Consider the following 26,123-nt stretch of genomic DNA (forward strand, 5'->3'; position numbering starts at 1 on the left):
TGCCATCTTGTCTGATCCATGCACAGCTTTAAAAAGAAACAGCTGCCCTAAAGCTACAGCCTCAAGGATAAATAATCATTTTTCAATATGGCGCCAAGACTAAGAGAATCATTTCTTCTTAGAGATGCAATATCACAAGTAACAGGTTTAATTCAGTCCGTTTAACTGTAAAATGTTTCGGTTACAGATTTTAAAATAAACAGGAAGTTGTATTGTACAATACAGAAAAGTGGAGCACAGATCAAACAGTTACTTTTACAATAATAATCACACAACTAGCATTTGTGACAACCTGCGCTGTTTGAAGTTCTGCAGAGGTCATTAGAGTGCATGTAGCACGCAGAGCTCTACTGCACTTTCAGGTTTTATGGTATGTAAACCTGCAATGCACCGAGTCTCAAAGTTAAAAAGAAAGTCAGTCTGAAGAAGGCACCAGTTATTTTCGGGCCTTTTTCTTTTTTGCTTTTTCTGAATCATCGTGAGCCTTCCTCTTGGCAGCAAGCTTGTTAGCCTGTAAAAAGAGAAGGAGCCCAGTTAATGGAAGATACTCAACACCAGTTACGCAACCATTTTTAAGCTCAGTGAACTCAGCGGGGGTCAACGCTGGGCTGCGCCGTTCTCTCCGCAGCGGCTACATAATACTGGTAAACACTGTGGCCTGAGATAAAATGCTCAGTATCAACACTAAAATATTCAAAGTTAAAGCTTTTAGGTTGAACAAATATTCTTAGCGAAGCGGCAATGTACGCACCTCACGGACTTTTCTTTTCTTTCCAAACATGATTTTGTCATAGAGGTACTTTTCCTTTTTCTTCATCATCATAATGGCCAGACGCTTCTCCTCTGCTTTCTCCTCCTGCTCCAAGCGTGCCTTATTTTCTACCTTCAGCTTTCCAGGTGTCACTTTGACATGTAGAGACTAAAAGGGAACGAGACGAGTCAATAAAGATTCCAAAAGATCTAAAAAATAAAATCACAATGACAAAGAAATCAGGATCTGACATATCACCTTGCCCTGGGATCTTTGTTCTTCCATTTTCTTAAGGTTTTTCTCTTCTGCTACTTCCTCTTCATCATCCTCTTCATCACCATTGTCATCCTCTTCTTGTTCTTCTTCCTCTTCCTGTTCTCCCTCCTCCTCCTCTTCTTCCTCATCCTCCTCTTGTTCATTGCCTATAAAAGGAAGAAAAAGGAATTATTTAAAATTAGTGCTGCTGACATTTCAATCCTGTGTGCCTATATTAAATATTCATCTTTTATTTTCATTACTGTGTGATGCCAAAGTGGCTTTTTAGGACTCTGATCAGATAAACTATAACCTCCACAAGCTGTCTCGCTTACAGTTCTTTTAGTAAATCACAACATTTCGATCCAGCCACCAAGAAAAATTTAATCATCCAATTAAGAAATGCTGGCAGTAATTATTCACATAAGCAGACCATCAGAACAGTTCTGTGTTAAAGTCTCCAAAACAACCCAAAAAAGGAAGCAAATTATTAAACTTTTTAAATCAATCACAAATATCAATTACATTCATTCAGATTAAGAGAGGCCGTGAATGTCTATTTAACTCTCCACATGACATTTTAAAAATTCTTTTATCTGTTTTCAGGTTGTTACATGGCCTCGCTCCAAACCACCTCTCTGAGTTGCTGCACTTGCACTCCCCTTTCCTAGTCGCTCAGATCAGCTGACCAACTCCTTGTATATGCCGAGGACACAGTGCAGGCTCACAGGGGACAGGACTTGGTGTAGTGGCTCCCAAATAGTGGAATTTGCTGCCATTTCACATTAAACAGGCTTCTTTAAAAAAAGGTTTTATTCAAGTGTGTTTTTCTTCCTATGTCCAACCCTTTGCTAAGTGGTTGTTCTTTATAAATAAAGTTGGCTTAACTACTTGATTATGTACAATACTCATAATTTTATGATGTAACAAAATAATGACACGAGACCATGGTTAGAGGTTATGGTTATCTTATAATTTTCCCTCCTATGCATCTGTTGTTCATTCAGATCTGATCTTGTTTGTTGTTTTTAAAACTAGGACTCTGATCAGAGGGGAAAAGTCAGCGAATTGTGGGCGTGACCTGCATACACACTGAGATATAACTGAACCACACCTGGTTTTTCTCCTCGCTGTAAGGCCATCATCTTCAGTTTCTCTGGAGGCACATAGTCACCTTCCTTCTCCTCCACAAACGGAGACAGGTGAGGGGGTAGAGTCACCCCAAGGAAATAATCCTCCACAGGCAAGAGAATTTTGGCATTGACACAGTCGTATAGCCACTGGGGTTGGATGTAGTATCTAAAACAAGCAAAGGTTTCGAAAATCATCTGTTATGATGGCAAATAAGTGCATATTTTCATGCGTCTACTATGTAATAATGAGAATACAATCTTGCTCTTTGGTGAGGATTTTTTCTGCTGCAGGACCAAGGGGTGGGGGGGATGGGAAATATTCCAGTGAAAGGAGTCATTGTAAAAGTGGGTAATGTACATGAATGACACACTTCCTGTCTCTAGGATTACGAATTCTATGACAAAATCAAATACCTCTATAAGGAAAAAAAAAACAAAAAACCTTCTCATACATGATGAAAAGCACAGCATTTCTCTACCTGTTGATATACTGTTTGCCAACACTGGGCCTGTCAATAATTTGATGGGTGATGGTCTCATCTGTCACATCGTATGTGCTACCAATGCACACAGACTTGTCCCAGGATACCTGACCTCCAAAACACCTGAAAGGCAACAGAAATACACAAAAGTGAAAAAGTCAGCTTCAGGCTTCCGTGGACGTTTCTTTGCTTCACTGTAGCATCTCTCGCTCACCTGATGACGAATGCCAGAGACTCTCTGGGAACTTCTCTGTTGAGGTAAAACTTGAGTCCCTCAAAAAGCTTCTTCTGAGCTTCTTGCTGTTTCAGTTCCTTTTCCCTAGCCTCCATCTTCTCCATGTCCTCCTGTAGCGAAGAAATAAAGGGAAAACATTAATTATTCTTCAGGGAATTTCTATTTACAATTAAATCAGAAAAGTTTAAAGTCATTGCTTTAAAAACAAGCCAGCAACTAAAAGATGATTTTTATTTATTTATTTTTAAACAACTTCCAACTTGTTGATGTATTATGGTGTCTGATCCATGACAGAGGAATTGTGCAGCTAGATTTATTGGGATTACAACCTTAAAAGAATTCCAAAAGGCAAATGTAAAAAAGCTATGTAAAAAGTACAACTCACAACTCGACAATTAATACATTTACTTATCTCTGAATTTAAGTTGCTCAGATTTAACTAAAGAATCACAGTCAGGTTCAACAAACTGTCTGAACCGGTGTTAAATTGGTCAGCAATGGTGATTAGTAGACTCTTTGTTATCTCAGCTGGAGCTGATGCACTTATACATAAAACAGTGGTTGGTGGCATCTGATGACCAATCCCAGACCTGTCTGGAGACTGAAATTTAACATATGAAAAGCAATTTAAAACCAATAAAAACATGTGACATTTAATTAAATAATCAAGGGTAAAAGCAGAAACTGTTGTGTTGTGACAATTTATATCACACTGACTATGCATGCTTTGAAGTCTAATAGAAACGACTACTCAGATGTTGGATAACCAGCTTTAAAGTACCTTATAAATAAAGTTGGCTTGGCTACTCTATCATATGTATAATACTCAAAGAATACAAAATGTAACCGAATATTAGTGCAGGCTTCATCACATAATTTCCTTAGGGATTAAAGTATTCTGATTTTCTTGCATCTTTTCCACCAGCTTAGCTTGTAGTGTTTGTTGCTTGCAGTATTACCAAGCTACTGCTATGCCTCTGCTGACTGGCTATCTTAAGACAGCAAAAACATTAACATCTCCATAACCAGCTCCTTCAGAGCCTAGACATGGCTTTGCTTGCCTCAAGATGTGGCACACAGCACCACTGCCTATTCATATGGGTGGCAGCACTAATTGCATGGATATGGAGTGGATGACCTGGCTTGCCATGTGCCAGTAACAAATGGAGTTCAATGGTCCACAACTAACAGACAAAGTCCTAGTGGTGAGATGCACTGTGTTATCCTAAAATCACCAAACAGATGCCACTGATAAGCAGTAAGCTACGACAGCTTGCCCTTGGGTCTACGTAGACTCATGGATGGCAGAAGCTGATTTTAAAGGAATGCAGTTTGTTGCATCCCCGTGGACCCCCCAGCTCTGAAATGCAACCATGGAAGTTTGCAGCCAGTTTGCTCACTAATTCCAGGTTAGGAGAATTGAATTGGCTTTTTCACCCACAATAGACCTTGAGCATACTACACCTATATCTTGAAGGGTAGATGCATTGTGACCTTACTCCTGACAACCCAGGAATAGTCTATGGGACCCTGAAACACCTTCAAATATTAACCTAGCCAGCGGGCAAGCCCCAGTGTAATGCTCCACTCTGGAAGCAAAGGAACTAGAGCATCTTGTAGACGGAGCTGGTCTTTGTGAACAACAGTGCAACCTGTACTTCATCAATAGGAAGTACAGGTTCCTTTATTCTGGTCAGCCTGAACACTAACCACATAACAGCAATACCATCTGTTCCAAGTTAAATTCGTGTTATTGGCTTGAAAGGGGTGTCCTCAAGGATTACCACAGCCTCACTGACTCCGACTAGAGAGTAATACCATCACTGCTCGTGCACCAACTTTCTAACTATAGACTACAGCTACAGTATCATAAATGAACCAACAAACATCTTTGAAATTTCATGCAGCCAGCAGAAAACCACTCAAGGGATTACAGTTCCTTCCTCTGAGATTATATGTCTGTGATTGAGACTCATTGGGGAAAAACCAGAGGGTTTAGATTGTCTCTAAAAAAAAAAACAAAAAAACAAAACACCAAGCTCCAAAGGAACAGGGGGTGTAACTTTCCAGGAAAAGTGACAGGTTAGTAGGCCGCTTTAATAATGTGCAGATTTTATCTGTTACGTTCTCAGAACACACAGGAACGCCCGGATAAGATTCCAAAGCTCAGGTAAAATTAATACACCAGGAAGTTACACCTCATGTCTAAGTAATAATTAAGTCCTGAAGTTCCCTGCTTTGTAGTAAAGCTAATGTCTCAGAAGCACTAACATTTTTCAACCTAACTGCACGAGAAATAGACAAACAAAAAAGTTAAATAAAAATATGTGCTCATCAGGCATGTAAAAAGTTTGAAAAGAAGCCAGATATCTATAAGATCAGCCACAGTTTCCACAGTTGATCTGTTAATGCCTTAACCCCTTAAGACCGGTCGGAGCGGGCACGCTCCGTTTTGCGCAGCCATTTTTAAATTCCTGTAGAACTGGAATCACATAAGCTAGCACAATCATTTTTTTGCATATGAAACCGGAGGAGTTGTACTTGCATCTTATGCATTCAGCTTGTCCTATGACACGGTTTCCTTCCACATATAGCTTTGAAAATAAATTGAATAAAAAGCATTTGCAGCGACAACAACATAATATTCCAGAAACACGTTTTGCTGATCCGATCAGCTGTTCATAACACTTCCTACGTTGGAATAGACGTCAGCATGTCCGCCATTACCTGCCCGGAAGTGACGTCATTTTCGCGGAAAATGTAGGGTTTTTTTTTTTACCTTCAGGGCCTTATTTTTAAAAGTCATGTTTGACTTTTCCGTATCGTTTCTGGGATGCTTCAAACAAAAATTACACTGCTGGAAATAGTTTATTTTGATGCACATGCTGTTTTTTGGGGGGTAAATTTGCATTATATTTATTTTCGTTTTTCCAGCAGTATATAAAAATTGGTGTATCTAAAAAACAAAAAACACAACTATGAAGACACTCAAAATAAATTTCCTGTGGTTCAAAACTATTTTGTGCAACTTTTGTGTATTTAGTTTTGAGGGATAAACTTCTTAAATTTCTCTAACTAGAAATATATGTTAAAAAACAACCCAAAATGATTTTCATTTTGTAGTTTATTGCACGTTTTTGCAATTTATGTAGTTACTATGCACTTAATGCATATATATTATATAAATTTGGGCTATAACGGTTGTATTGACATATAGCAACTTGAAACAATCCCAAAAATGGCTCTACAGCATGTAAAAATATCAAGATAAGCTCTGGCAAACTTGGCTCTATGGTAGGTCTTAAAGGGTTAATAAAGCACTTTAGTCTGAAAGCTGTAATGTTGAAAGATCATTCAGGTGAGTTGACTTGAAAACTTTATAAAAATACAATCTGTTATTCTAATTTTTTATTCATAAAATTCTCCCGATTAAGTGCCCATGCTTGAGCAAAAAAGTTTTTCCCCCTCTGTAATTGAAAAATTGTTACACAACTGATTGTTTCAGTGGATGAAAATACTGTTTTATTAAACTGAGAACGTATTACTAAGACTTAAACTTTTTAATAAAAATTAAGAAACCCAACAAACAAAAAAAGAAGCAAAAAAGCAGAACTGTCTTTTTTGGCAAAAAACCGAAAAACACGCACACACAAAACAGAATAATAAATAAATTAAAGCAGAGTTTGAACTACCTACTACTCCTACCTATAATTATAAAAAAGCAGAATGAATTGACAAAAACAATTGTTAACTTCAAATCAGTCAGTGACAACAAGCTTCCCAGGATGAGAAACATATCGTCAGTAGCAACCAAACAAAGCTGTAAATCCCTTGTATCACAGCTTCAAAAGATCAAATGATGTAACCATTAATGTTTAACCTTAGAGACCAATTAGAGCAAAAAGAAAGAATGAAAGTATTTTCTAAGATAAGATAAGACTTTAATGATCGGACGGGGGGGATTTGTGTGTTATTACAGCTCATTTACAGATAATAGAAGAATACAAGAATATAAAGCCAAGAAATACTAAATTAATAAGATGATACACTACAGTGGGGCAAAAAAGTATTTAGTCAGCCACCGATTGTGCAAGTTCCCCCACTTAAAATGATGACAGAGGTCAGTAATTTGCACCAGAGGTACACTTCAACTGTGAGAGACAGAATGTGAAAAGAAAATCCATGAATCCACATGGTAGGATTTGTAAAGAATTTATTCGTAAATCAGGGTGGAAAATAAGTATTTGGTCAATAACAAAAATACAACTCAATACTTTGTAACATAACCTTTGTTGGCAATAACAGAGGTCAAACGTTTACTATAGGTCTTTACCAGGTTTGCACACACAGTAGCTGGTATTTTGGCCCATTCCTCCATGCAGATCTTCTCGAGAGCAGTGATGTTTTGGGGCTGTCGCCGAGCAACACGGACTTTCAACTCCCGCCACAGATTTTCTATGGGGTTGAGGTCTGGAGACTGGCTAGGCCACTCCCGGACTTTCAAATGCTTCTTACGGAGCCACTCCTTTGTTGCCCGGGCGGTGTGTTTTGGATCATTGTCATGTTGGAAGACCCAGCCTCGTTTCATCTTCAAAGTTCTCACTGATGGAAGGAGGTTTTGGCTCAAAATCTCACGATACATGGCCCCATTCATTCTGTCCTTAACACGGATCAGTCATCCTGTCCCCTTGGCAGAAAAACAGCCCCATAGCATGATGTTTCCACCCCCATGCTTCACAGTAGGTATGGTGTTCTTGGGATGCAACTCAGTATTCTTCTTCCTCCAAACACGACGAGTTGAGTTTATACCAAAAAGTTCTACTTTGGTTTCATCTGACCACATGACATTCTCCCAATCCTCTGCTGTATCATCCATGTGCTCTCTGGCAAACTTCAGACGGGCCTGGACATGCACTGGCTTCAGCAGCGGAACACGTCTGGCACTGCGGGGTTTGATTCCCTGCCGTTGTAGTGTGTTACTGATGGTGACCTTTGTTACTTTGGTCCCAGCTCTCTGCAGGTCATTCACCAGGTCCCCCCGTGTGGTTCTGGGATCTTTGCTCACCGTTCTCATGATCATTTTGACCCCACGGGATGAGATCTTGCGTGGAGCCCCAGATCGAGGGAGATTATCAGTGGTCTTGTATGTCTTCCATTTTCTGATGATTGCTCCCACAGTTGATTTGTTCACACCAAGCTGCTTGCCTATTGTAGATTCACTCTTCCCAGTCTGGTGCAGGTCTACAATACTTTTCCTGGTGTCCTTCGAAAGCTCTTTGGTCTTGGCCATGGCGGAGTTTGGAGTCTGACTGTTTGAGGCTGTGGACAGGTGTCTTTTATACAGATGATGAGTTCAAACAGGTGCCATTCATACAGGTAACGAGTGGGGGACAGAAAAGCTTCTTACAGAAGACGTTACAGGTCTGTGAGAGCCAGAGATTTTCCATGTTTGAGGTGACCAAATACTTATTTTCCACCCTGATTTACAAATAAATTCTTTACAAATCCTACCATGTGAATTCATGGATTTTTTTTTAAACATTCTGTCTCTCACAGTTGAAGTGTGCCTCTGGTACAAATTACTGACCTCTGTCATCATTTTAAGTGGGGGAACTTGCACAATCGGTGGCTGACTAAATACTTTTTTGCCCCACTGTATATACAACAGTAGCTGAGGTTCTATGTACACTTATACACAGTATGTGTTATGGATAGAGGGTTGTGGAAATATGCAAGTAATAAATTTAACTATTCTACTACTACTATCCCTGTGTAAGTAACATATCTATAAGTACCTGTAAACATAGGCATGTACATGCTCAATTACATTGGTGGGAACTACTGCGTTAGCGCAGTTAGCTTGTTAACGTGTTAACGCCGTCCAGCCCCACGGTAAGTCGTTAACGGAGATTTGCCGCGTTATGGCGTTAATGTCATTTCAACGAGATTAACGCTGACAGCACTAGTGGGGACACAACGAATATGACTGCACATTTATGCCGACATCATCCTAGTGCAAAGACAAGTGGAAGCAGACAAAACCAACGAGCACGCATGCTACAAACTTTACCCGAGCAATTTACCATGACACCACAGTATCGCACACACGTCCATAGATTTATAAGAGGCATTATGCATGAAGTGGTGATCTGTGTGTTTTGATTATATTTCTCAATAACAAATAGTTATGCCTTGCCTGAGTAAATCGTAAGATACATGTGATGTGTCGTGTTTTGCAAGTTAGCTTTCTTACCCCTTCACTGGGAAACTGGTCCAGTTGAGCCTCCTCCTCATCTGCAGAAGAAACCACGCGTGCCAGACTGGCACTCAGAGCTGACAGTTTCTACAAAATCAAAAACAAGGTAAGCACAAGTGTTAGCATTTACACCTCAATGTGTGCGTACTTAATAGATTTAGTTAGTTTAGTCAACAGTTTAATTTAAGCATGAGGCTTTTAAAAACATGAGTTTACACAATTTCTCTATTAGCATACTGAATGCTTTTAGGTAGACTACATGTTGAGCTCTAATTAAAGTGTCTGAAATGATATAGGGCAAGACCTCATGTTAAGTGTACTGTATGTGTAAGTTAAATTAATACACTTACAAGTTGCTTTATTACAGACACCATAACAGTTTATTTATGCAAATACCTAATCTGCCAATCACATGGCAGCAACCTTTCTTTCTGGCCAGGCTGGTGATGTCAAGGCAACAGAAACTTGAATAACCACTTATTACAACCATGGCAGAAGAGCATCACATCAATTTCGTGTAAACAACATGAAAGCATGGCTCCATGCTTCTTTGTATCAATAGCTCAGTGGCGAAATAATAATGTGGGCCCCTTAACTGGTCATCATTTAAACCCCACAACCTACCCGAGTATTGCTGCTGACCATGCTCATCCCTTTATGACCAGTGTAACAATCTTCTGATGTTTGCTTCCACCAGGATAACACACCATGAAACAAAGCTCAGATCATCTAAAACTGTTTTCAACCTGAGCATGACCATGAGTTCAATGCACTTAAATAGCTTATAGAAGTCAGCAGATCTCAATCCAATAGAGCTCCGCTGGGATGTGGTGGATAGGGAGATTTGCACCAGGGCTGAGCAGCAGACAAATGCACTAAAATCTCTGAGGAATGTTTCCCCCAACTTGTTGAATCTATGGCATAAAAAATTCAGGCAACTCTGAAGCAAAAAGGAGGTCCAACCCAGGCGTAACGCAGTGTTTCTCAAACTTTTCACATCGAGTACCACCTCATAAAATATATGGCTCTTGAAGTACCACCCCTATGACCGACATTAAAGTACAATAGTATAGGCCTACTGAACACCATATACAGTTTACACGAAACAATTTTATTTCTTATATGAATGTTATTTATTTTAACTGTCAGAAACAGAATGTGACAAGTGATAATAATAACAACAACAACAACAACAACAACTATACTGCATTAAAACATTCACAGCAGGTAGGATATCCAATCTTTAAGTGATGCTGCATGAACCCTGCTTCTGGGTACTCTGCGTTTATTAAGGCTGTTGGGTTTTTCACATGTTTTACTGCTTTGTATTTTATTCTATTTCATTTGAACAAGCCCCTAAAAAAAGTCAGTGATCACTGTCCGCCTGTCTCGGTTTTTATTACCACTAGTCATTTTAAAGCCCAGTTTTTATAACCTTATGATGTAACTACACCCCAGCCCACGCAGCAATATATTAATGACTAACCTCGCATTGTGGATGGATTATCGCAGTTGTTCTCCTGACTGAAGTTTGGTCCGTTTACAGCAGGGGTCCCCAATCCCAGTCAACGAGGACCGGTGTCCCTGAAGGACATGCGTCCTTGATCCAACACAGCTGATTTAAATGGATAAATTACCTTCTCAACATGTCTTGAAGTTCTCCAGAAGCCTGGTAAAGAACTAATCATGTGATTCAGGTGTGTTGACCCAGGGTGAGATCTAAAACCTGCAGGGACACCGGCCCTCACGGACTGGGATTGGGGACCCCTGGTTTACAACATCCTGCCGTGCGGTTACATTTGTCCCTAACCATCAGGAACCCTCACGTTAGCTTGTAGCGAGTGGGAAAATGTTAGCATTCATCCTCCAGCTTCACTGTGTTTATATTATGCTAACCATAGCTGTGTAGCTGGCCACCACATAGTATATCATTATATACCAGCTAGGTAGGACTGGGCAATATGGCCCCAAATTCATCTCGATATTTTTTAGCTGGATGGCGATATACGATATCTTTCTCAATAATTTTTTTTAAAGTCATAAAGTAAGAAAAGAGAGTTCTTAGTCAAAGCTGTGTCCCAGATGTCACACAGGCACTTTTGGTAACATACAGCATATATGTACATTAAAAAAAATTACTCAAAAATAAATAAATACATTATTAAATAATAATGCTTGATAAATAAAAGAAAACAATGTTGTTGTTGTGCACAACAAAAAGCTCACAATTGTGCAGTCAAAATGTAAACTAAAAGATGCTGAGCATAATAACAAAGAGACACATTTCGCAGCTGCTCTGTTCCGAAGTTCTACTGCGTGACTGACAGCCTGGAGTTTGAAATCCGCTTCGTGCCATTTATGGTCCTTATACACACAATACGGTAATAGACTATGTGCACGTTAACATATGCTACTTCTGGTGCGGAAACTCCTGTTGGGAGCTTGATTTCCGGTGTCCTATTCGCGCCTTGTTTACGGTCCAAAACAAGTTAAGCAAATGAATGAATCAAGCGGCGATTTACATTTCTATAGATGTCTTGAGCATTTACCCAATATATCTGTAAATGATGTTCATCGACTTGTCGATATTTTTTACCCCCGCGCCTCAGAGCAAAGCGATTCAAATGTTATATTTCTCAGCTGTCCCTCGTTTATCGCGGGTGTTATGTTCTAAAAATATCGTGGACATACAGCACTGCACTTCAGAGTCACACTGCTAGGGATCGATGCAGCGATTCTGTACTGTACAGGAGAGACGTCACGGAGGAGATCGTCTGCAGCGATCAGGACGCAGGACACAATGTGACGTAAAAAAAAATAAGCATGCAAACTTGCACTAAAAAAAAAAAAAAAAAAAATCTGTGAAACAGCGAGGTGAAAGGTGAACCGCGTTATAGCGACTACACTTGACTAGCTGATATCGACATAACGGGGGAAACATCTGGTTTGACTATTCTTCACCTGTAGTTTGAATTCTGAACATTTGCCTGTTTAAATCATAAGACCAGTCACTGTACAGAGATGTGTTTCTGAATGTGGACGATGTGTCTTCTGCTGCAGTAATGCAGTTCTGCTTGTGTTGAGTGATGTAAACAACTGATCATCTAAACTCTTTAAACGTCAAAATTGATCATTAGATTTTTTTTTAATGACACAACAGTGGTGAGTGTTCCCACCTTCTGCTCTTTGTAACTTAACGCGATCTTTCAGTTTTTGAGTTTTGGACATGATTTTGGAGTATATCTTCGCAGTAGCGATTGACCGCAAAGTAAAGCTACCGGAAATTTACAACCCTACATCCGGTCTCAAACCAGGAAGTTAGCATTTTCTCGTGCACAGGGTCTATACTACGTTGAAGCACAGTACGTATTACTCCGCGAGGCTCCAGACTACGGTAGCCGTAATGCTCCGACAATCCATCAAGCGGTGCAGCTCCGTAGCTTAGCAAAGTCATATTAAAACATTTTTTGACAGATTGCTGAGCGCTGTGTACCACATAAAATTGGTTTGTGGTCATCAAGCACAGAATTCATACACAAGGCGTGCTGTCAACTTTTGAGAAAATGAAAGGATTTTAGGCGTTAGCATGATTAGCTCGTTAGCACGGTTAGCTCGCTAACACGTTGACGCCGTCCAGCCCCATGTGCGGGGCGATGCACGGTAACTCGTTAACGGAGATTTGCCGTGTCCATCTTGTTGTTGCCTGCAGGTGAAGCGATGGGGGAGGGGGAGTTGTGTTCAGTGAAGGAGAGAAGCGAGGCCGAGTAACGTTGCGTAGAGACAAAAGTGGACGCAAGAGAGGCAAACCTGCGGCTCCACAAGTATAATTATAACGTAACATAGACTATATCGATATAAAGGATATTGTCACATCTTATCTCGTATAAAAATATATCGATATTTAAAAACAAACAAAAAAAAAACCTCAATATAGCGCCCAGTCCTACAGCTAGCCCAACTTCAGCAACCCTACAAAGCCACTGCTGTTTAGTTTTGTCTTCGTTTATGTCAGAAGTGATAGCAGAGTTGTACGTTTTAATTCAATCCCTCAATCAGAACATGGTATCATGGCGTGTTGGGAGTGACTAGTTATCTCCAATCATGCCTTGGGAACATGTGTTGCCGTTTAAGCGAGGAAACTTGTGTTATTTACATCTGTTATTGTTGCGTGACTCTTAACTGTTCCTGTTAATGCTACAGTGTAAATGCATTGGCTGACTGAGCGGGTGAGTGCATGTAGGGGGTTATTGAACCTCTGAAGCACTGTGTAGTACAGCTAACTATTCAATAAAGAGCTCCCCCTGAGCTCCCAATGACAACCCCACTGGATATAACCTAGTAAGGAATATGGATCATATTCAGCAGAGCACAAGTCTAAACTTTATAAATGCACATTAGCACATATCCCAGTTTTATGTCTCAGTAAAGCTGAGGGAAAATAAAGACGACTCCTGCTTGAATAACAGAATGCATTGTCTTTACAGATTGCTGAAGCCAGGAAAACAACGTACCCTGTGCTTTAAAAGCTTGTTTTAGAGGTCACCTGGGACATGTTTTTCCCCAAAAAGCATCAACAACGCTTTTGCTATCCTTCCTGGAGAAGTTGTGTGACCGAGTTCTCTCTGCCACTGAAGTGGTGATATAGTTTTAACAAAACTCCAACGCTGCTTTATGCCGGATGGTTTAAGTGAATTTATTCTGTCACTCTGGATAACCAACAAGCCTCCTTTCAATGTAATGAGCACCACAAACAAAAGACATCAGAGGTCTTTTACACTGTTTAAAACAAAGTGACTCACCTCTAAGTAACTTTCTGAATTCATGGCATAGTCATCCTCACTCTCTTCCTTAGGCTCTGACTCTCCATTACTGTCCAGCTGCAAAATGAGAGGCAATATTAACTGAGGGCAGGTCTGGTTACATATGATCAATTTATCATAAATCCTTTTTTATATTACAGTCCACGATACCTTTGGTGGGTAGACCAAGTTGAGGGAACTGTAGAGCCTGAAACTGACAAAGCCCAGCAGAGTGGTGTACAACTCTGTGAATGTTGCCATTACTCTGTAATCAACATCAACGGGGTGCTGAAAGAGAAACAAATATTAGTTTGACCATATTTCAGTGATATATTTATAAGTGTGAGTTCAATCAGAGTCACTTCCAACATAATTTTTAGTATATTCTAATTTTAAAACAGACAGGCTGCTCACAAGTTAAAGCCATCAGCAAAGTCAGTTTTCTTGTTCATAAGTGCCACACATTTTCTGATTCTTAATGAGCAGGCAAGACATTAAGGACAATTTTTTATTTACAATGTTGGCCTGGCAACCTACATTATAACCCAACAGTAATAAAGTGACTATTTATTATTAGCACTGTCCCTGTTGACTGCAATTTGCCAAACTGCACTTACATCATGGGAGAACTGATATGGCACCACCCATGTAATGAGCTGTCCCATCACCTCAGCCTGATAATATATTCCCTTGATGGAGAGGAAAACCTATCAAAACAGAAACGTTTAGCACATTACAGAACACAGGTCAACCAACTCTCACAGAGTCAGATCAATAACAGGCTGGTGAACTTGCACCTTTCGGAGAGAACGTGATGCGATCACATAGTTCATCCACTCCACAGTGAGGCGTCTGCACAGCTGGATTGTCTGCACATGACATTTTCCTGTTCGAGCAAAAGTGGAGAAGAGGAAGCACATGCAGAGGGCATCGTCGATATCACGGAGGGCATCAATGAAGGTTGGATACCTGCCAAACAAAGAAGCACAAGCAATATTTATGAGGTTTTGTTTTGACAAAAACATCTTACCTTTGAAATAAAAATAAAAAACAAAGATAACTTGCATGTTAAAAGCTGTAAAAAAAAAAAAAAAAAAATAGATACTGACAGACTCCTAAAGACTCTGTTCTACTGTTACCCTACAATTTCAATTTAATTCATATAGTGGCAGAGAAAAAAAAGAAAAATAGATCAACTATGCCCTCTTATGTTCAGTGTGAAGAATAACCACCCCACCTTTCTTTGATGATGTGATCCAATTTATAGGTCGGCTTGTTCTCTCTCAGTCTTTCCACTGCAGACCACTCTGTTTTTCCATAAGCCTTCTTAAGCTTACGCACAAATATCTACAAGACAAAAATAAATGTTGAAAATAACACAGGTACCAAAAAGATTGTCAACCAAATTGAAATCAAACGATAAACCAAAGACATGATGAGGAAAAACTGATTCAAGCAAAGTGATTTAAATATCCTTTTTATAGAGGTAAAGAACACTAAGGTACTGGTTTCTTATGTAATATACCTTGTACTCTCTGAACTTTCCAACAATTGGCTCATGGAGCAGAAAGCGGATGTCTTTGAGCAGGTAGAAGGTCCTTGGGGCTGTAGATCCCTTGTTCACCTTCTTCTTGTGTTTTGGCTCATGAGGGTATATGCCTTTGAGAATGCAAAGTCGCCTGAAAATCAGAGAAGAGAAATTATTTGTCTGCAACAAGGCACCTTTCTGAGAAAGGCTGGAAATCGAGATTTGGAACAAACTTGGAGAAAAGTAAGTTGCTATGATGGTATTTAAAAAAAAAAAAAAAAAAAAAATGTATTTTTTTATATATATATATATATATATATATATATATATATATATATATAAAAATCGTATTAGGGGGAAAAAAAATAATAGTTGATTGGTCCATTTTTGAAAATTTAAATATTGTTACATTTGAATTGCTGGTTTTACAAAAAACAAAACACCCAAAAAAAGTAATATTGGCATGGAGAGTAACACTTTCAGAACCATGGATTTATTTTGAAATTACCAACCACTGCTAAATATTCTGATCACATTCACTGAAGATGTAAGACACCTCAGAATTACTTGTTAAATTAATTTATGCACATTATATGTCAGATGTGATTTATGGATATAGTGTTGATCATAGAGAATATAACTAGGTGCAGATTCATTACTAACTACTAACATAACTTTGTCTCACTAACTTTGGCGTCAATACATTCTTTCTTGTTGATGGTAATGTTTTTACTGATGTGCTAATTAAATTTTGCTTCACTTTCGAGGCTGCATTAATACTCTTTGCATTTCACTAACTAGGAGCAGACGCAGTGAAAGAGGATGAGTTTTAATGCTGGGGTCAACCATCCAAAGCAACAGTGCACAAGAGAAGTGAAGAAGAGAGTTCAGGGAGGGTGGAAAAGATGGAAATGAGAGTCAGGGGTGATTTGTGGCAGAAGGATAGCAGCAAGAATGACAGCTAAGTATTGCAAGATGGTAGTGAGACGTGCTGTGAAGTATAATTTGGATGGGAGGCCAAGCTGGTAGAGCTGTAGATGCTGAGACTCTCAAATTTACAGTAGGAATGTAAGAATTGAGTACATCAAAAGGACAGCTAAGATTGAGAAGAGACAAAGTTAGAAATAGAAACAAGGCCGGGATGGTTTGGACGTGTAGAGGAGGAACAGTGGATAATTACTGGACAAAGGATGTTGATGAAGGAGCTGCCTGGCAGGTGGAAAAGAGGAAGACCACAGAGAAGATTCATGGATGTAGTGAAGGACATGCAGAGCGTTGATGTGAAAGGAGGATGCTAGTGACTGGACTACTGTTGTGACCTCAAAAGCCAGGAGCCGAGAAGAAATGCACTTTTGTTTGACCCTGCACAATTGTCTACCTTGTTCAATACAAACGCATGAGTTTCACAGCACCCCCCCCCCCCCCCAAAAAAAATAAATAAAATAAACTCACTCACTGAGTTTTAAAGACTTTGCGTCATAAATGGGCCCTCGCACCTTTTCTCACCCAGAAAGCGTTAGCGTTACTATACAATAACGAGAAACTAATACAGTGCCGGCGGGGTATGACTAAATCGTGATTTAAAACACACACACACACACACACACGTGTACAATTGCTAACTGCAACGTTACCTGAAATCTGGGAGGCTGAGCTGCAACTTCTTTCGAGCTCTGTTTCTTGTGATGTAGTTGGTGGCAGAGCCCCTCTCAAACTGAAAAACATAGGAAGATGCTCATATTCAACTTGTGTTAACAAGGCACATAAGCTCATCCGCGTCCAGAAGAATCTACTGTTTGAGAAAAACAAACTTCAGCTAGCTGTTAGCTAACGGGATAGTCAGATTTTTGGTAATAAGACGCCCGACATTACGCGAACACCCACACCAACCTTTTTCTTTTGAAGACCTCCCATTTAGAGACAGTTTCTAACCCTCCACGGAGTTTTATCCAAATGTAGTTGTGTACAAATTACACAATTCGCAAGGGTACACAACAACGACCGACACAACACGCAGGAGATGCACGTGTGGCTTGACATGCGCGAAAGAGAGGCCCAAGCAGTAGGACCCAGGGGTGGGCCGTTTATTTGCCTGTTTACAAAGGAAAGCCGAAGCAGTGTTTGCACGTGAAACATTCGTACATATAAAACTTATACTCATCTTTGGGATTTTGTTGTCCACAACAAACAGCATATAGCCAACATGATGAAAAGCACCTTCTTTATTAAATCCGCAGTCATCTAAAAAATAAAATGTCGTGCCAGGAGTAAAGGTTTACATACACTCATCAATGGTGTGCTTTTAATGATTTCTTTGAACTGTTCTTTTTCCTGAGTGGAATGGTTGTACAGCACACATCGTTAATGACTTTAAAAACCAAGAGCTGGGTACAGAAGTTTGATTTTCTTTTGTATTTTCTCTAATCCAAACAGTAGATTATACAAAATTGTACATACTGGTTTAAATAAATACATACAGCCCCACTTATAATTAGTTCAATGTCACTTAGCAAGTTACACCTCAGCCTCACACTTGATAGAGTTCAGTTATCTTGGTTTGTTTCCCAGCACAGACCTGACTTATAAGGGTCAGTATTGGACTTTTCCATTACTCTGAGAATTGGTCAATAGAATAAGTGCTTTTTAAAAAAAATCCTTTTTATGCTGGAAAGAGAAACTACCACTTGTAGCCAATCATTATCACTAAAAATAAGTTCATAGGTCATCATAGAACTGTCAGCGTCATTTATTAAAAGATTTAACCGAGTGTACGTATATGTTTAAGCCTGTATGTATCATTTTGAACCTGTGTGGATTAGAGAAAATCCAAAATAAATTCAAACTTGTGCACCCAGTTCTTGTTTCATCTTTAAAAGCTCAAAATTATGGCGTTATTTTTGTGCCACTATTCTGAGCACACGTAAAAAAAAATTGCAGGTGCAAAGGTTGCATTTTGAGAAGAAATTTATTTTGAGGGAAGAAAAGCTAAATTTGAGTGAACAAAATGCATTGCTGCGTGCAAAAAACGTATTTCAGTGTTTGCTATTATCCATACACACACAATAGCAGCCCCTCTCGCTCAGTTTTTGCATTTGCGCTTGCTCGCAATGTGCTGCTTGCGCTCTCAACATTTCTGCCCATTCGCGTTCAACTCTTTCTGTACACCGTTATATTTGTGCCACAAAACCAACCAATCACAGACTTGGATGCAAAAAAAAATCAGATTGGCTGTTTTGGTCTCCAATCAGCTCGAAATGACGAAACGCAATATCCCAGAATGCATTTCGTCCAAAACTCAAACGAGCTACCTTTATAGCTTTATTGAAAAAATATATAGCTATATACAGTGGGGCAAAAAAGTATTTAGTCAGCCACCGATTGTGCAAGTTCCCCCACCTAAAATGATGACAGAGGTCAGTAATTTGCACCAGAGGTACACTTCAACTGTGAGAGACAGAATGTGAAAAAAAAATCCATGAATCCACATGGTAGGATTTGTAAAGAATTTATTCGTAAATCAGGGTGGAAAATAAGTATTTGGTCAATAACAAAAATACAACTCAATACTTTGTAACATAACCTTTGTTGGCAATAACAGAGGTCAAACGTTTACTACAGGTCTTTACCAGGTTTGCACACACAGTAGCTGGTACTTTGGCCCATTCCTCCATGCAGATCTTCTCGAGAGCAGTGATGTTTTGGGGCTGTCGCCGAGCAACACGGACTTTCAACTCCCGCCACAGATTTTCTATGGGGTTGAGGTCTGGAGACTGGCTAGGCCACTCCCGGACTTTCAAATGCTTCTTACGGAGCCACTCCTTTGTTGCCCGGGTGGTGTGTTTTGGATCATTGTCATGTTGGAAGACCCAGCCTCGTTTCATCTTCAAAGTTCTCACTGATGGAAGGAGGTTTTGGCTCAAAATCTCACGATACATGGCCCCATTCATTCTGTCCTTAACACGGATCAGTCGTCCTGTCCCCTTGGCAGAAAAACAGCCCCATAGCATGATGTTTCCACCCCCATGCTTCACAGTAGGTATGGTGTTCTTGGGATGCAACTCAGTATTCTTCTTCCTCCAAACATGACGAGTTGAGTTTATACCAAAAAGTTCTACTTTGGTTTCATCTGACCACATGACATTCTCCCAATCCTCTGCTGTATCATCCATGTGCTCTCTGGCAAACTTCAGACGGGCCTGGACATGCACTGGCTTCAGCAGCGGAACACGTCTGGCACTGCGGGATTTGATTCCCTGCCGTTGTAGTGTGTTACTGATGGTGACCTTTGTTACTTTGGTCCCAGCTCTCTGCAGGTCATTCACCAGGTCCCCCCGTGTGGTTCTGGGATCTTTGCTCACCGTTCTCATGATCATTTTGACCCCACGGGATGAGATCTTGCGTGGAGCCCCAGATCGAGGGAGATTATCAGTGGTCTTGTATGTCTTCCATTTTCTGATGATTGCTCCCACAGTTGATTTTTTCACACCAAGCTGCTTGCCTATTGTAGATTCACTCTTCCCAGTCTGGTGCAGGTCTACAATACTTTTCCTGGTGTCCTTCGAAAGCTCTTTGGTCTTGGCCATGGCGGAGTTTGGAGTCTGACTGTTTGAGGCTGTGGACAGGTGTCTTTTATACAGATGATGAGTTCAAACAGGTGCCATTCATACAGGTAACGAGTGGGGGACAGAAAAGCTTCTTACAGAAGACGTTACAGGTCTGTGAGAGCCAGAGATTTTCCTTGTTTGAGGTGACCAAATACTTATTTTCCACCCTAATTTACAAATAAATTCTTTACAAATCCTACCATGTGAATTCATGGATTTTGTTTTCACATTCTGTCTCTCACAGTTGAAGTGTACCTCTGGTGCAAATTACTGACCTCTGTCATCATTTTAAGTGGGGGAACTTGCACAATCGGTGGCTGACTAAATACTTTTTTGCCCCACTGTATATATATATATACGGCAAATTGGTCCTGGGTGAGGGACCAGACAAAGAGCGATTCAGAAGACCCTTATGAAGAGAACATCGAGGGAACAGTTTACCCTGCCCGGCATAGGGTTACCGGGGCCCCGCCCTGGAGCCAGGCCCGGGGAGGGTGCCCGAGGCCGGGCCTTAGTCCATGGGGCCCAGCCGGGCACAGCCCGAAGAGGAGACATGGGCCCATCCTCCCGCAGGCCCACCACCCGCAGGAGGCGCCATAGGGGTCGGGTGCATTGTGTGCCGGGTGGCGGCCAGGAGCGGAGGCCCTGGCAGACTGATCCCCCGGCTGCCAAGACTGGTAATAGGGACATGGAATGTCACCTCTCTGGTGGGGAAGGAGCCTGAGTTAGTGCGTGAGGTTGAGAGGTACCGGCTAGATATAGTCAGGCTCACCTCTACGCATGGCTTGGGCTCTGGAGCCAGTCTCCTGGAGAGGGGCTGGACTCTGTCTCAGTCTGGAGTTGCCCCTGGTGAGAGGCGGCAGGCTGGGGTGGGTACTCTAACATACCTTCGGCTTGCGGCCGGTACGTTGGGGTTTTTCCCGGTGGATGAGAGGGTTTGTTCCCTGCGCCTTAGGGTCGGGGAACGGCTCCTGACTGTCATCTGTGCTTATGCGCCGAGTGGCAGTTCGGAGTACCCAGCCTTCTTAGAGTCTGGGTACTCCGAACGGGGGGTGGGGGGGGGGGGGGGGGGTGCTGGAAGGTGCTCCACCTGGAGACTGTCCTGCTGGGAGACTTCAATGCTCATGTGGGTAACAACAGCGAGACCTGGAGGGGCGTGATTGGGAGGAACGGCCTCCCTGATCTGAACCTGAGCGGTGTTTTGTTATTGGACTTCTGTGCAAATCACAATTTGGCCATAACAAACACCCTGTTCGAACATAAGAGTGTCCATAAGTGCACGTGGCACCAGGACACTCTAGGCCGCAGGTCGATGATCGATTTTGTAATCGTATCACCAGACCTGCGACCATATGTTCTGGACACTCGGGTAAAGAGAGGGGCTGAGCTGTCAACTGATCACCACCTGGTGGTGAGTTGGATCAGGTGGCGGGGGAGGACGCTGGACAGACCCGGTGCACCTAAACGCGTAGTGAGGGTGTGCTGGGAACGTCTAGCAGATGCCCCAGTCCGCGAGATCTTCAACGCACACCTCCAGCAGAGCTTCAACAGCATTCCGAGGGAGACTGGGGACATTGAGTCCGAATGGACCATGTTCAGCGTCTCCATTGCCGAAGCTGCTGCATTGAGCTGCGGCCGCAAGGTGGTTGGTGCCTGGACACCAGAGGTGAAGGGAGCCACCAGGCTGAAGAAGGAGTCCTATCGGGCTTGGTTAGCCTGTGGGACTGTGGGATCAGATCTCATTCTTTCGGTAGTGACCGAAAGAACGAGATCGCAGATACAAGCGGCAGAAATGAGTTTCCTCCGAAGGGTGGCTGGCCTCTCCCTTAGAGATAGGGTGAGAAGTTCGGCCATCCGGGAGAAGCTCAGAGTAGAGCTGCTGCTCCACATCAAAAGGAGCCAGCTGAGGTGGTTCGGGCATCTGACAAGGATGCTTCCTGGGCGCCTCCTGGGTGAGGTGTTCCGGGCATGTCCCACCGGGAGGAGGCCCCGGGGCAGACCCAGGACATGCTGGAGAGATTATATCTCTCGGCTGGCCTGGGAATGCCTTGGTGTTCCCCCGGATAAGCTGGAGAAGGTGGCTGGGGAGAGGGAGGTCTGGGCCTCTCTGCTTAGGCTGCTGCCCCCGCGGCCCGGCCTCGGATAAAGCGGATGAAGATGGATGGATGGATATATATATATATATATATATATATATATATATATATAAAAACACCCAGCACGCCCCTGCGGGCGGTTTATCCTTCAAGCTCGGGTCCTCTACCAGAGGCCTGGGAGCTTGAGGGTCCTGCGCAGTATCTTAGCTGTTCCCAGGACTGCGCTCTTCTGGACAGAGATCTCCGATGTTATTCCCGGGATCTGCTGGAGCCACTCGCCTAGCTTGGGAGTCACCGCACCTAGTGCTCCGATTACCACGGGGACCACCGTTACCTTCACCCTCCACATCCTCTCGAGCTCTTCTCTGAGCCCTTGGTATTTCTCCAGCTTCTCGTGTTCCTTCTTCCTGATATTGCTGTCATTCGGAACCGCTACATCGATCACTACGGCCGTCTTCTTCTGTTTGTCTACCACCACTATGTCCGGTTGGTTAGCCACCACCATTTTGTCCGTCTGTATCTGGAAGTCCCACAGGATCTTAGCTCGGTCATTCTCCACCACCCTTGGGGGCATCTCCCATTTTGACCTCGGGACTTCCAGGTTGTACTCAGCACAGATGTTCCTGTACACTATGCCGGCCACTTGGTTATGGCGTTCCATGTATGCCTTGCCTGCTAGCATCTTGCACCCTGCTGTTATGTGCTGGATTGTCTCTGGGGCATCTTTACACAGCCTGCACCTGGGGTCTTGCCTGGTGTGATAGACCCCAGCCTCTATGGATCTTGTGCTCAGAGCTTGTTCTTGTGCTGCCATGATTAGTGCCTCTGTGCTGTCTTTCAGTCCAGCTTTGTCCAGCCACTGGTAGGATTTCTGGATATCAGCCACCTCCTCTATCTGCCGGTGGTACATACCGTGCAGGGGCCTGTCCTTCCATGATGGTTCCTCGTCTCCATCCTCTTTCTTGGGTTTCTGCTGCCTGAGGTATTCACTGAGCACTCGGTCAGTTGGGGCCATCTTCCCAATGTATTCTTGGATGTTCCTTGTCTCATCCTGGACTGTGGTGCTGACACTCACCAGTCCCCGGCCCCCTTCCTTCCGCTTAGCGTACAGCCTCAGGGTGCTGGACTTGGGGTGAAACCCTCCATGCATGGTAAGGAGCTTTCTTGTCTTTATGTCAGTGGCTTCTATCTCCTCCTTTGGCCAGCTTATTACCCCAGCAGGGTACCTGATCACGGGCAGGGCGTATGTGTTGATGGCCCGGATCTTGTTCTTACCATTCAGCTGACTCCTCAGGACTTGCCTGACCCTCTGCAGGTACTTGGTGGTTGCAGCCTTTCTAGCGGCCTCTTCATGGTTCCCATTTGCCTGCGGGATCCCCAAGTACTTGTAACTGTCCTCTATGTCTGCAATGTTGCCTTCTGGTAGTTCAATCCCCTCAGTTCTGACTACCTTCCCTCTCTTTGTTACCATCCGACTACACTTCTCCAGTCCAAACGACATTCCAATGTCATTGCTGTATAGCCTGGTAGTGTGGATCAGTGAATCGATGTCTCGTTCACTCTTGGCATACAGCTTGATGTCATCCATGTACAGGAGGTGGCTGACAACTGCTCCGTTCCGTAGTCGGTATCCGTAGCCAGTCTTGTTAATGATCTCACTGAGGGGGTTCAGGCCTATGCAGAACAGCAGTGGGGACAGAGCATCTCCTTGGTAGATCCCGCACTTGATGGTAACTTGTGCTATGGGCTTGGAGTTGGCCTCTAGTGTTGTACGCCACATCCCCATTGAGTTCCTGATGAAGGCTCTTAGGGTCCCATTGATCTTGTACAATTCTAGGCATTCCAGTATCCAGCTGTGGGGCATTGAGTCATAGGCCTTCTTGTAATCAATCCAGGCAGTGCACAGGTTGGTCAGTCTGGTCTTGCAGTCTCGGCTGATTGTTCTGTCTACCAGTAGCTGGTGTTTTGCACCTCTGGTATTCTTGCCAATTCCTTTCTGTGTCCCGCTCATGTATTGACCCATGTGCCTGTTCATCTTAGCCGATATGATGCCTGACAGGAGCTTCCATGTAGTACTGAGGCAGGTTATTGGTCGGTAGTTGGAGGGGACCGGTCCCTTCTTGGGGTCCTTGGGGATCAGGACCGTCCGGCCTTCAGTTAGCCATTCCGGGTGTCTCTCGTTAACTAGCAGCTGGTTCATTTGTGCTGCCAGACGCTCGTGGAGTGCAGTCAGCTTCTTCAGCCAGTAGGCGTGAACCATGTCGGGCCCTGGTGCTGTCCAACTCTTCATACTGGAGACCCTTTCTTGGATATCTGCCACTGTGATGGTTACTGGACCCTGTTCAGGGAGGTCGCTGTGGTCTGCCCTCAGATCCACTAGCCACTGAGCATTGCCGTTATGGGTTGCATCCTTCTCCCATATGCTCTTCCAGTATTGCTCCGTCTCCAGCCTTGGTGGTGCTGTTCTCTTATTGTTCCCTTGCCACTGAGAGTACACCTTTGCTGGTTCTGTGGAGAACAGCTGGTTTATTCTCCTGCCTTCTATCTCTCTGGTGTACCTCCTCAAGCGGCTGGCCAAGGCTGTGAGTCTTTGCTTGGCAGTTTCCAAGGCCTCAGGTATGGACAGCTTGCTGTATTTCTTAGGCACCTTATTTGTCGCACCTTTCTGCAACTCCGTTAGTTGGCTAACCTCCCTCCGTGCTACTTTGATCTTGCCCTCTAGCCTCCTTCTCCATGGAGGGTACTGCCCCTTGTGGCTGTTCAACTTGTAGCCAAGCATCTCACTGATCACTGCTGCCGTATTGTAGATCAGCTTGTTAGTGTCGGTAATCGTGGTTGTAGGTATTGCCCGTAGTGCTGCATTAACATCATCTAGCAGACCTTCTGAGGGTACTTCACGTAATCTTGGTAACCGGCTACGGGGGATCCAGGTTTCAAGCTTGGCCATGATCCTATTTTTCAGGTCAGTTCCTCTCGCACTCAACGATCCTTCTCCTATCGCACTTGGGGCTATGTACCCAATCTTGGGTGGGGGTGATGATATCTCCCCCCTGACCTGGCGTCCTGACTCCTCCTTGCCGTAGCATTTGTGTTGTACCTCGTCAATCTCTAGCTGTGAGAGCAGTCCCTTCTTTCGAATGTTGGAACACTGAGCTACTAGTTGTTTCGCCGTCATTGTGGATGTTGGGTATCGAAGAATCCATAGGTCCCTCATCCTATTCATGTAGCCCCTTCCGCCGGGGTTACTTGCGTAGTAGCATTCCAACAACGCCCTGTTTTCGTCCCTTGCCCACCGATGCCTTCTTGTTCCAGTAGCCCACTTTTCGTCAGGGTGCCCTGGTTCCTCAACACCTGACGCGGACCTTGTTGATCCGGGCGACGTCCGAGCCGGCATGCCTTCATATTTATCTGTCTCGCTCATGTCTGCGGGACAGATAAATATGAAGGCAGATAAATATATATATATATATATATATATATATATATATATATATATATATATATATATATATATATATATATATATATATATATATATATATATATATATCCTTCAAGCTTGGCTCCCCTACCAGAGGCCTGGGAGCTTAAGGGTCCTGTCCAGTATCTTTGGTGTTCCCAGAACTTCACTCTTCTGGACAGTGATCATGTCATTCCTGGGATCTGCTCAAGCCACTCGCCCAGTTTGGGAGTCACTGTCCTGAGTGTTCTGATTACCACTGGGACCACTGTTGCCTTGACCCTCCACATCTTCTCGAGCTCTTCTCTCAGCCCATGGTATTTCTTGAGCTTCTTCTTTCTGATGATGCTATCCTAGCTACATCTATCACTATGGCCGTCTTCCTCTTTTTGTTCACCACTACTTTCAGACCATAAATGACACAGATATATCTGTATATACCAGCTTCCTGGTTATGGCATTCCATGCATGCGCTACCTGCTACCATCTTGCACCCTGGTGTTATGTGTTGGATTGTGTCAGGG

General features: G+C 42.8%; 2 protein-coding genes across 2 annotated transcripts; both read right to left on the minus strand.

Moving 5' to 3' along the window:
• Positions 1-132: 132 nt before the first annotated feature.
• Positions 133-17,495, minus strand: pes1 (pescadillo ribosomal biogenesis factor 1). Its single transcript, XM_086314228.1, has 15 exons — positions 17,330-17,495; positions 17,074-17,153; positions 15,437-15,590; positions 15,149-15,258; positions 14,709-14,880; positions 14,529-14,618; positions 14,083-14,199; positions 13,912-13,989; positions 9,110-9,199; positions 2,836-2,966; positions 2,619-2,744; positions 2,121-2,305; positions 1,010-1,173; positions 752-919; positions 133-511 (listed from the first exon to the last, which is right to left on the minus strand). The coding sequence occupies exons 1-15, from the start codon at positions 17,351-17,353 to the stop codon at positions 437-439; spliced, it is 1,764 nt and encodes a 587-aa protein (XP_086170354.1). The 5' UTR covers positions 17,354-17,495; the 3' UTR covers positions 133-436.
• Positions 17,496-22,253: 4,758 nt separating this feature from the next.
• On the minus strand, positions 22,254-23,835 carry LOC147317368 (uncharacterized). Its single transcript, XM_086312903.1, has one exon. It carries the CDS (start codon positions 23,725-23,727, stop codon positions 22,303-22,305), a length of 1,425 nt encoding a protein of 474 aa, XP_086169029.1. The 5' UTR covers positions 23,728-23,835; the 3' UTR covers positions 22,254-22,302.
• Between the last annotated feature and the right edge of the window lie 2,288 nt (positions 23,836-26,123).

Source organism: Aulonocara sp. 'chitande type north' Nkhata Bay, linkage group LG12, assembly GCF_057382095.1.
Source record: "Aulonocara sp. 'chitande type north' Nkhata Bay isolate Kocher_YH1m ecotype deep benthic linkage group LG12, A_spYH_male_GT1.1, whole genome shotgun sequence".
Classification (NCBI taxonomy): Eukaryota; Metazoa; Chordata; class Actinopteri; order Cichliformes; family Cichlidae; genus Aulonocara; species Aulonocara sp. 'chitande type north' Nkhata Bay.

What these genes read in the sequence shown, in the direction of transcription:
- pes1 (XM_086314228.1), bottom strand. Translation starts at nt 17,353, where the DNA reads ATGGGAGGTCTTCAAAAGAAAAAG. An exon ending in GAAAGTTCAGAGAGTACAAG is followed by an intron (nt 15,259 to 15,436) that starts GTATATTACATA and finishes TTTGTCTTGTAG; the next exon opens with ATATTTGTGCGTAAGCTTAA. An exon ending in AGAAAAGAAAAGTCCGTGAG is followed by an intron (nt 512 to 751) that starts GTGCGTACATTG and finishes CTCTTTTTACAG; the next exon opens with GCTAACAAGCTTGCTGCCAA.
- LOC147317368 (XM_086312903.1), bottom strand. Translation starts at nt 23,727, where the DNA reads ATGGATGACATCAAGCTGTATGCCAAGAGTGAACGAGACATCGATTCA.